Source organism: Ricinus communis, chromosome 5 (assembly GCF_019578655.1).
Source record: "Ricinus communis isolate WT05 ecotype wild-type chromosome 5, ASM1957865v1, whole genome shotgun sequence".
Classification (NCBI taxonomy): Eukaryota; Viridiplantae; Streptophyta; class Magnoliopsida; order Malpighiales; family Euphorbiaceae; genus Ricinus; species Ricinus communis.
The window spans coordinates 20,330,411-20,341,364 of record NC_063260.1 but is presented as its reverse complement, the minus strand read 5'-3'; the positions used below and the strand labels follow the sequence as shown (position 1 = coordinate 20,341,364).

General features: G+C 36.7%; 1 protein-coding gene across 2 annotated transcripts; it reads right to left on the bottom strand.

The window, feature by feature from the left end:
- Positions 1-1,588: 1,588 nt before the first annotated feature.
- On the bottom strand, positions 1,589-10,606 carry LOC8276588 (auxin response factor 6). 2 transcript variants are annotated; one of them, XM_048373844.1, is made up of 15 exons: positions 9,354-10,606; positions 8,728-8,840; positions 8,244-8,342; positions 8,097-8,153; positions 7,850-8,005; positions 7,674-7,758; positions 7,021-7,111; positions 6,433-6,597; positions 6,227-6,349; positions 5,711-5,786; positions 5,419-5,566; positions 4,019-5,214; positions 3,742-3,932; positions 3,370-3,536; positions 1,589-2,092 (listed from the first exon to the last, which is right to left on the bottom strand). In XM_048373844.1, the coding sequence occupies exons 1-15, from the start codon at positions 9,394-9,396 to the stop codon at positions 2,088-2,090; spliced, it is 2,715 nt and encodes a 904-aa protein (XP_048229801.1). In that variant the 5' UTR covers positions 9,397-10,606; the 3' UTR covers positions 1,589-2,087. The 2 variants fall into 2 exon arrangements, with proteins under 2 accessions (XP_048229801.1, XP_002532983.3); XM_002532937.4 differs by lacking the exon at positions 1,589-2,092 and having other exon boundaries at positions 2,991-3,536; positions 9,354-10,605.
- Between the last annotated feature and the right edge of the window lie 348 nt (positions 10,607-10,954).

The window sequence follows — 10,954 nt, the reverse complement described above, 5'->3', positions numbered from 1 at the left end:
ATTATCATGGCATAGATAAAGAAAAAGATTAGATCACAATACAAGAATATGAAGAATTTCTAACGGTTCAATTTATACGAGAAACTCTTTAAATTTTTTTAGACGGCATTAATATATATTTTTTATTCAATTTTCACTTCCATTTTGATACATAGTTAGACCTTCTAACCATTGGTTTCAAGATGACAACTAAAGACTAAAGGCCGATCTGAGCAAGATCGTCGAGACGTCTACGCATGGGGTCATTGCTGACGGCCCTTATATTCCAAACAACTGCAATTGTGGAAATTTTGAGATCTAACTGTAGAAGTTAATTCTTGGTTACTGTCGTCACTTGGATTAAAAAATATTAATTTTAATATTACTACTCCTTTAGAACTTGTCCCACAAAGAATCAAGACAGAATCAATTTGGTCTTAATTAAATAGATTATATTCTTTTATCTTTTTCCTAATAGACGATTAATTTTTTGCCGTTACGTAATAGAAAATTTCCAACTGTCCAGACGTGGTAGTCTTACATTATGCTACGTTGCAGCAAAAAATGATTTTTTGTCCTTAAAAGAATTTCCATATATAATGTGCACTTAATAAATTTTAAATTTTTTTTAATTAAACTCGATCTACTACATTATCAAGAGATAAATTAAATTATATATTAATATATATAATTATAAATATTATATTAATTTATTTATTATTATTATTATTAATCTTATATTATTAAAAAAATTAATTGATATAAATATAATAACTAATAAATAATGCGGTGTTTTAATTTATCAGAACTTCAGCTTGACCAATATTTTTCTTTTCTTATTTTCTTTCCTTTTCTGACAGCTCAATCACTTGCCTCCAACTAACTCGATATCAACTCATGCTTACCGACCCACTTTAAGTCTCATGAATCTATTAGTTCTCTGTTCTCAATATCTTAATCAATACTAGATAACTCTCTATTCCTCCATATATATAAGTAAATCTTTTTTTTCTTAAAAAAAAGTTATTAATTTTCTGTGTTAGAATTGCCCCAATTGAAATTGGATTTCAATTGTTTTTAATCCTTTTAAGACCTTATTTGGTGCTCTTACTTTGTACTATTTTAGTACTCAATTCTCAAATAGTTGTGGAAACAAAATACTATTCGTTGATATGTTTATTTTAAGTTCAAACTGTGTAATAATGATCCAATTGTATACGCATTTAAATACGGTGGTCTTTGTTTTATTGCGATAAGATTTTGTGCATGGAATTAAAAATGTCAGTAATCTGTTAATAGTTTTGGGAACAATTTTATGGACGCTCATACACTAATAAGATTGTCTTGATTTACAATAGTGGTTATTGTATCACAAGTCGTAGCAAAAATATACCACAATTAACATATGGAAATCAAATGTGGAGTAGTTCTTATTCAAATTAAAAAGTTTAATGTGTTGAAAATGGGAATGTGATCTATAAAAGTATCTTTAGGGTTGTCATTCCAAAATCAAAATCAGAGAAAAAATGGATTCAACCACATTTTTTTCCAGATTTTTATTTAGTCAGCCCACACATAAAGTGGCCACATGCTAAAACACATTTTCAAATATGTTAAAAAGAGATAGAACTTCTTATTTTCATCATTTTGTGCTTGACAGGGAATATGGTTAAATAAAGAAAAATAGCTTCGATAGTAAAAGCGACAGACTAAGAAGTGGGGCAAAAACAACCAAAAAAAATAAAAGGAAAAAAGGAAAGAAAGAAAGAAAGGGTGCCCTCCTCACCTCCCACTCAAACCAACATAAAAAGGTCCTTCTAAAGGGGTTGTTGCATAGGCAGCCCTACATTTCACTGGAGTTGGTATTATTGCGGATAGTGCTCTACCTTGTCACCATTCCATCCCTTGAGAAAAAAGGTTCTATCTACCACTTCACTGCCCCACAGCACAACCATGCACATACAAACCCCTTTCAATTTCTTTCTCTTGCATTTGGTTCATTCCCACCACTCGGTCCCACTCCCACATGTAAGAAAAAATATTTAGGAGAAAAAAAAAGGACAGCTGAACTTCATCAATCTTTCCTTTTCCCTTTCACTGGTTCAAAATCATCCTTGCAAGTATCAAAGAAGAAATTGATAAGATTTTAAGCAATAAGACTGCACAGAGAAGCATGCACGCACAGACACACATAATCTACCGACAGCCGCTGTCCCACTATTTTAAGGGATAGGGCAGAGCACATACGGACATCCTATGATATATATACATGTAAGATTATTCAATTGTACCCAAAGGGAAGGTTTATGTCTACTGCTTGTTCTTCCTTTTCAATAATAATGCACCAACGTTCCTAGCTTCAAACTTAAAATGCTCATTCCATTTCTCACAGGTAGAGAGTAAGATTTTCAAATATGTACAGCTTTGCTACTAACCCAGTTTACCTACCCCATAACATCAATCCCAACCATTTGGGGGCGTAAAAAAAGATTTCACCATGTCCACTCGAGTATCTTTATGTTTTATCGCGATTTTTATTTACACAACTATTCAGTGTTGTGTTTCCGTTCCACCTCAAAGTTGAATGAACCGTTGAACTTGTCTCTCACAAGTTAATTATAGGAATAGATACACCTCCACGTGCACAAGCGCAGGGAGAGACTGTCAGTGAGAATAAGAAAGATTACAGCATAATACTTTTATACCAAATGTCAGTTCTTTAGGCATTTCAAGCCATTTAGCAAGGGCGACCTAAAGGGGAGTTTGCGTGAACCTTGACATCAAAAAAACAGCTAGCGAGTCAAAAACTTCAGCCAGACCTGATACCAACCTATACATAACATACAAGGCATCCAATCCAGATAGAAACTATAAGATGGAAGAATAAAAGCACAAGTGAGGCCTACGCTACTCTGCAGAAACAGGAGCCTAACAACTCCAGCCATTTTAGCATTTAATGCAAGCACAGCAAGTTGTCTTCAATACTTAAACTATTAATACAACCCATCACATGGCAACTGGAATCTACAACTTGTATTAGTTATCTAACCCCATAACTTGTCACATCAACCAAAAAGGTCACAAAAAGACACAGGAGCATCATGTTCATTCTACAATATCTCATCATAAAATTGATTGCAAAATAACAAAAACCAACAGCTAGAGACCGTATTCCTACTAAATATGCATTGTATGTATTAAATAGCATAGAAACAGGGAACAGCATCTTCTAATTACAGTAATACTTATATATAAACTTTAAGGACCTAGGATTAGGCAGTACTTTCCACCTCTGTAAGGCCACGAAGAGAAATCTAATATTACAAAAGAGAATGATATCTTAACTGGTTAAAATTGTTCAGTAGTCCAAAGACCCCACAGAAGTAATACCAGTGCTCAAGTTTCTCGAGTCTTGCCTGCTTGCGTAGTCATCACAACTGCCATTGGAAAGCCTCTGAATTGGAACTGAGTTCAGAAGCTCAAGGCCACGTTTGCCCATCTGCTGCACTTCCTGCGGTGAAAGTATTTTGATGCACCACACACTGTTCACAAACTCCCTGATTCAAGAAGCATGAAATATATCAGAAGCACAAACAGAGAATGACGCAGAACAAATATAGAGATAACTTTAATTTTCAAGATAGTTTCATGACAACGTAGTGATCAGTTTAAGCACAATTAACGGTCTTCCAGAAAAATAATGATGATGAACATTTAACGGGAAAACACAAATAATAGCCCAGAATGAAGCTAAGAACTCACGGCCAGGGGTCATCACCAAGGAGAAGAACATCATTCTCCCGGTCAACAAATACAAGCTGCCAGCCTGATCTCAGAGGGTCCTCCAGCTGACCTTCAAGGCCAAACATGCGAGCAAGCTCACTTCGCAGTTCATTGTAGCTGCTGAATTTGGTAATATCCAGCGACCTACCGAAGGACCCTGACTTGTAAACCTGTCGATCATTAAAATATCAGTACCAAATAAAAATGAAAAGTAATTTTCACAAGGCATCAGACAGCAAGCCCAGAGGAAACTAACCTTAACAAAGGTTCTAGTTGGTGGGTTTACTTGGCCCACATTTTCTGGGGACTGCAGGAAACCTGATTCATCAATGCAACTTGAAGGTGTCATTGTTGGATTAAGAGAAAAATCAGTGCCTGAAGTACTCATGTAATTATTAGAAGAGAAGGGTATGGTTGTGGAATCACTATCACTGCCAACCCCCCTAAGATTTGACATTCCATTCTGCAGTAGGAGAGATGAGTGCTCTATATTGACACCAAACAGAAGATGGCTTTGCGGATCAGCACCACCTTCTTGGTCTATCGAACACTCCCTGCCCGGGAAGGGCGGTAATGAAACAGAACTTGGAGAGATGTTTTCCTGAGGATGCCCCAACTGTTCTACTTGGGGCAGAACACACTGTGAAGAAATAAGCGGTTCAACAGCAGCTCGCTTAGACGGCCAGCCAGAAGAAGTCATCAAGGGATTGGTTCTAGGCAGGTTGATCATATGAGACGATTCATCCTGAGAAAATGAACCCATGAGACTGTGCAAGGGTGAAACAACAGAGCTTGTCACAGGGTTCCCATTTGAGTCAGAAAAACTCTGCTGCTGGCACAGGGAAGAAATGGCTTGCAGAGGGGGTGACTGGGATTGAGAGGCTGAAGCAAATTGAGATATGGCCGAGGCAACATTCGGAATCTGTTGCTGCTCAACCAGTTGCTGTTGTTGTGGCAGTGAATGTTGCTGCTGCTGCTGCTGCTGCTGCTGACTATTAAGTGAGTGCTGCTGCTGCTGCTGACTATTAAGTGAGTGCTGCTGCTGCAATTGTTGCTGAATAAGGTGTGATTGTGTTTGAGCCTGAGTCTGAGACTGATGGTGATTTTCTTGAATACCTTGATGTAGAAAGGCCTGTTGAGAATGGGACTGCTGTAACATCTGGGGTTGCATTAAAGCAGCAGTCCTGCTTGGGAGATTTGCATGTTGCTGGAATTGCAAAAGGGACGTAGTTGGTGATTTAGAAGGATCTATAGCCCTCATCTCCTGAAGTGCAGCAGCAGCCATAGCTTGGTACATATCAGTTTGCAAACCAAGCATGGAAGCATCAACCCTTGGCTGCATCCATGGAGTAACTCCTAGCCCCTGAAAATTCATAGATTGAATTCCACGATCTGCATCTCCTCTCAGCCACATAAGGGGAGAATTCATTCCCAGATCATCATCCTTGATGCCTACAACCATAAGATTTATAAACAAGAAATGTAAGGAAAAAAAAGATAGCTATTTTTCCCCAAAGCGAAAAAGACTTCAAATGCCATCATAACAATATAAGCATACTCTCAAACTGTGCCAAGTAGGGATTAGGAAACGAAAAATCCAGAGCATAAAACAAAATTTAGAAGATTTTGTATCTCATCGAAACACTCAAAGCTTACCATGAAATGAGGGTAGTCCAGGGGGCCAAGGTCGTTTAAGCCTCAGAGGAAATGGAGATGGATACATTGGGAATGTTGTTAGCGGCTCAATTTCCCATAGGGAAACTCTTGGTTGTCTTTCTCCAGCTGTGGATTCATCCCAGCCAACCTGCATTTAGTTGCTCTATCAATATCAGGTAGACTTAGATGATGTATTGAGTGCAACATTTGCAGAACATTTGACAAAAATAACATTTTACCAAGCAACAACATATTGAACAATAAACAACATTGTCTACTGTTCCTAGCATACCTTGACCGAGCGCCAATGTGAATTTGGCCACCTAACAGGATCTAAGTCACTTATGCCAGTTATTGTGCCCATGTAGCTGGATAATAAACAATTGTCAGATGTGCACATCAAGTCGATGCATAATTTTCTCAATAAGAGATCCATCACAACAAAAATAGTAGATTAAGCAATAAAAAAAGAAGAAAACAAGTCAGATGAGCCAAAAGAGTACTAGATAGAAGCATAAAAATGGCTATAAGTAAAAAAATGTGTTACACATAAAGACACGTGTGGGTGCACGTGTGCACAGAGTAATCCAACTTCAAGCCTGTTGAATTCAGCCAAAATCAACAATGTTTTAATTTTTAACATCTGTTTGTATGTTATGAATTTTCCATCAGTGCAGACAATAATGAAGCTCATCTTCGATAGGCTTGACAAAAATAAAAGATAAAACAAATGGCAAGGAAGTGAATACCCAAAAACAAGTTCTGCAGTAACTACAAATATAATAAATATAACAATACAGGTTCCTACCGACGAACACTTGACTCTTCTGTTTCAAACAGCATCCTAAAGCGCATGCCCACAGAAACCCGGGTATGATAGACCGCTTTAACATACTTTGCCAGTGGTATTACAAACTCTGAGGGGCTAGCCCTAAATAGGAAATGATAACATGTTAAAAGAGTATGATCATATCAATGAAATTTTAAATTCTGCAAACATACTAAGAATAGCACCTCGGATTGTAAAATATGGTGAAACGGCTATTTGTTGCAGCTGCATGAGCTGCAGCAGCAAGAAGCCCTAAGTGCATGCTGTCACTTGATAAGACCGATGAAGGCATCACAGTTTGAGGACGATTGGCACGCCGTATACCAAGCAACAATTGATTCTTTTCATTCCTGACAAAGGTATTCAACAAGACACCATAATTTCATGTTCATAGATACAAAGAGGCAAGATGTTAGAGAAAATAGGAAAAAAAGGAATAGGGTCTAAATAAGCATCCATATCTCATGCACACAGAAGTTAAACATATAACGGAGAGAATATTTTGGCAGATTGGTCCAGAATGTTGCAATCTCAAATTTACAAGACACCAAGCACATGAAGCTCTTTAACTGACCCTAATGCCATATTTATCTCCAAGTATCCAAGAGCACAGATGAGTTACTCGGCTTGGGTCACCAGTTTAGATGAGTTTCAGGTGTAATACTTAAATCGAAAGAGGCTCATAAGAAACAGTACCTCGCATGCACCATTTAAGATTAAGAGATAAGAAATGACAAGAAAAATCAAAAGAAGGGAATTGGCCAACAGCCTACCAGATAAAAAGGACCGAATCCCCAGCAACAAGTCTTTTAGCACTTACAAACACACTCCACCCTGTTGTAAGGAGGTGCCTTTTGGGCTGCCCTGAAAGAAGAAAGTTAAGAACTGTCAAATACTGTTACGCATAGAAAGTGCTTTCCTGTTTTCAAAATTAAAATAAGCTCAGAATAACATTCCACTATGCATGAAATTTAAAAGCTGCAATCCAAAACAAGCTGCAAAATCCAACAAGGAACTGCAGGAGGTGGATTTATAACAGTCACAAAAAACTCAACTTTACCAATACCAACATCAACTTAATTTCAAAAGATTTAACTTTTAATATCCAAGTTTTGCACAGAAGCAAGCCAACTTGTAAAACAAGCGATTAAATTAATCATACAAGAGAGCAAGTAGTAACTTCTTGAAGAAAGAAAAACACAGCCAATCTTACATAGAGTGCTGTCATCATTCTGAGCATCAACTACGAGATAAATATTGAAATGCTTAGCACATAGCATATTAATCATTCATTTCAAACAACCAAAAGACATAGATACCTCATTGCTAAAGTATGAGTCCAGCCAGCTTTAAGGTCAAGTTTGTTTGGTTGCTTAAATAGAGAACAACACTAGCTTTCTTTTACAAAAAAAAAAAAACAACTCACCACGAAAGATGTGCCTGAATTTCCATTCATTATCATGCAGATCCCTAGCAATCAACTCTTGAGCTGGAGGTTGCTGGGAGAAGTCCTGCAAGTGAAAGATCCATGTAAAATTTCAGATTTCGACCGTAGTAAAGTTGAACTAATGGGCTTGTTTCGCACCAAAATAGAAGCTTTACCAAGGGAGGAAACACTTTCTCAGCTGCCCGGCGAGGGACTGAAAATCCACCATGAGTACTTGTATCACTAGCCGTCAGAGTTTTACAGAAGTAGTTTGTTGGCTGTTTGTTGGGAGTGCCCAATTCTGCTGGAAGGTATGCATCCTTTTGCTCTTGCTGTAGAAGGTCATTTCAACCATGTATTAAAATTAATGTCAACCAAAAAGAAAAAAGTTAAAACCCCATAATTAAAGACGCTATGGCATACAGGACTTAATGGTTGCAAGGTCATCTGTGCATACACTTCATCTGTCTCAACATCTGCCTGAAACAGAGAAATTTTCTTAGCCTTTGAGGCAGTGCCAGTGGGAAATACAGAACAAGGAACCCTCAAGCTAAGCACATTTTATCTTACATGCATGGTCACATTGTGAAGCTGACATATAAGTTGCGGGGGTAAACTTGGGTAATTAGGGATATGGGCATCCACCTCCTTGTTGGTTGATGCAGCAACCTGTATAAAACAGCAACGATTATGATAAGACAAAGCAAAGAAAGTTATAAATATATAATTAAAAACATGAGTAAATGGATCATCTAACTAATCGTACAGTTATGAAGGAGAAGGAGGCAGCACTAGAATTTTCAATTTACAAAAAGTGACAGCTCATTCAAGAAATAGTAGATGAGCAACCTAAACTGTCTAAATAGCTGTATTATCATCAAAGAATGACTTAATGTATGTGTATGTCGGTGAACTGCAAACGTTAAGCACTTCAAAATCTGTAGTACCCAAGATCGCAATCACTAGTCATGGCCAAGATATCTTCAGATCAAATAGATGATAATGACTTCTGTGATGCAAAGAAGCAGGCTATATTTAGAATACAAATACTTACTTGCTCGCTATGACCCTGTGGGAAATAAACAACACGGCTTCCAACAGCAGGTAGAGAAACAAGTGGACCCGCACATGCATGCCAAAGTTCAGAATTCAAAACCCTATTCTCCCCTGCAAAATGCCAAATTCATTCCAGGGTGATTTTAGAAATCATAATGAAAATTACTCAAAAGAAAGATGAGATGGGATATGGGGAAGTAGTTAATTTAAAAGATGCAGCAAACTGGCCCTCTGCCTGATTACCGAGAAGGCTGGGAAAGAAGAAAAACAAATAAAATAAAATCTAACCATCCAAATCAATTGAGCTTTCTAAAGCTGAAGTTACCAAAACTACAAAAGGAAAACCAAAACTTAAGGAGCTCAAGAGATTCTATCCGCCAACTGTGCTTTTTCAAGATCTCAATTTCTATCCTTTTCCTATATTTTTAAAGTAGAAAACGGCCTCCTGGTGTCACAATTCTCCCCTAAACCTCTAGCCAATCCGAGAGTTAAAATGGATAGACAAAAAGTACAGATGCAGACAGAGAAAGCATCCCTTATACCCCAACCCAAAAACAGGAAAAAGAAAAGAAGAAAATGAAAATGAAAGAAGAAGAAGAAAGTGTGCAAGCAAAAAATATTCACCTTCTTGTGTTTGTGGATTAAAACCAGCTGAAGAGAGCCTCATTATAACAGAGATTTTACTTTTCCTTCAAACTCAACTTTAGACCCGAAACCAAAAGATCCAAAGCCACTCTCTTAACCACAACAATTAAATCCCAAACTAAACCAACCAAACCACCACTCAACTATTACTCTCGTCACTTGTTTCTTCTCTCCACCCAATACCATACCTTCACCTTTTTTACCCTTCCCCCTCTAACACCAATTCAAAGTTACAAACTTTGATGTCTAATTAGACCATCAAAGAAACCCACAACTCAAATAATATTCAATGTGAAACTTCATTTTTCTAAATCTAACAACAACAAAAAAAAAAAAAACCAGACTTTCTGAATCTTCAACCGAAACCGGTGTCACTACAAAAGATGATCAATTTCAGCCACATCCGCTTACAATCTTCTCTACCCAAAATCCCAAAGTTTTACCACTTATTAAACGAAACCCTTAAACAACACTAATTTTCAACAATTACGATACCGCATTCCAGCTCCAGAGAAATTCAAACTTTGTTACTTCTCTAGAGAAAGTGTAGAGCTTGAGAACAGACCCAGAACCAAAAAGAAAAAAAGCCTAAAGTCTCAAACTTGCAATATAACAATAGATCTATTTCACTTGCAAGGGGAGGAAAAAAGAAAGAAAAGACTGCTCTTCCTTTGAACTTTACTATAGAAAAATAAAAGAATCCCAGATCTTATTTTTATTAAATAGAGCAAAACCCAAGATAATACAGGTTTAGAAACTCAAATACAAATCATTTATCCGAGGGAAGTTGAAGAAGCCAAAATGAACATGCAACACCAGAAGCATCTGCTCTTAAACGTAATAATAAGATCTTATATTATATAAAGCTTATTATAACCATATAAAGACATATGTATAAATATATGTATATGAAAAATGATTTTAAGGACTTGGGCAATTGTTTCCAGTAATGGAAATACTAGTGATATTTGTGTGGTGGAGTTGATGGTTCTGCTACTACTTGCTGCTGCTGCTGCTGCAGCTCACTAAGTTACTATACTACTGCTGCTTTTACCCCTCTCTCTCTCTCTCTCTCTCTCTCTCTCTCTATTTTGGCTCAATCAGTGAACAACCCAACTGCCATTATTTTTCTCTCTTTTTTATACCAAAGAAAAAAAAAAAAAAAAAAAAGCAAAGACCCCATTGCAAGAGAGAGCGAGTGAGTGTGTGTGCTTGTGAGTTCCTATAAGAGAGTGTCAGATCTTTATTAGAGAGAGACAGAGAGAGTCTTTTCTTTTTTTCCTTAATCTTTTGGTCTAAACTAAATTTTCTTACTTTTACTGTGACTTTTCGTGTTCAATTCAGACAATATGGGAATAAAGCTTTTACCCTGAAACTTTCGGAAATTTACTATACTATCCCTATGCATATTTATTTTCTTTTTGGTCAATGTAAGATTGAATATTATTTTTGATTTTTTTTTTATGTCCACAGATTGATTTATCAATACTCCTCTGTATAACTTTGATAGATCTATTTTTAATGTGTATAAAGATTAAAACTTTTAATTTTCAATTAATATTATTATTTTTAATTATTCT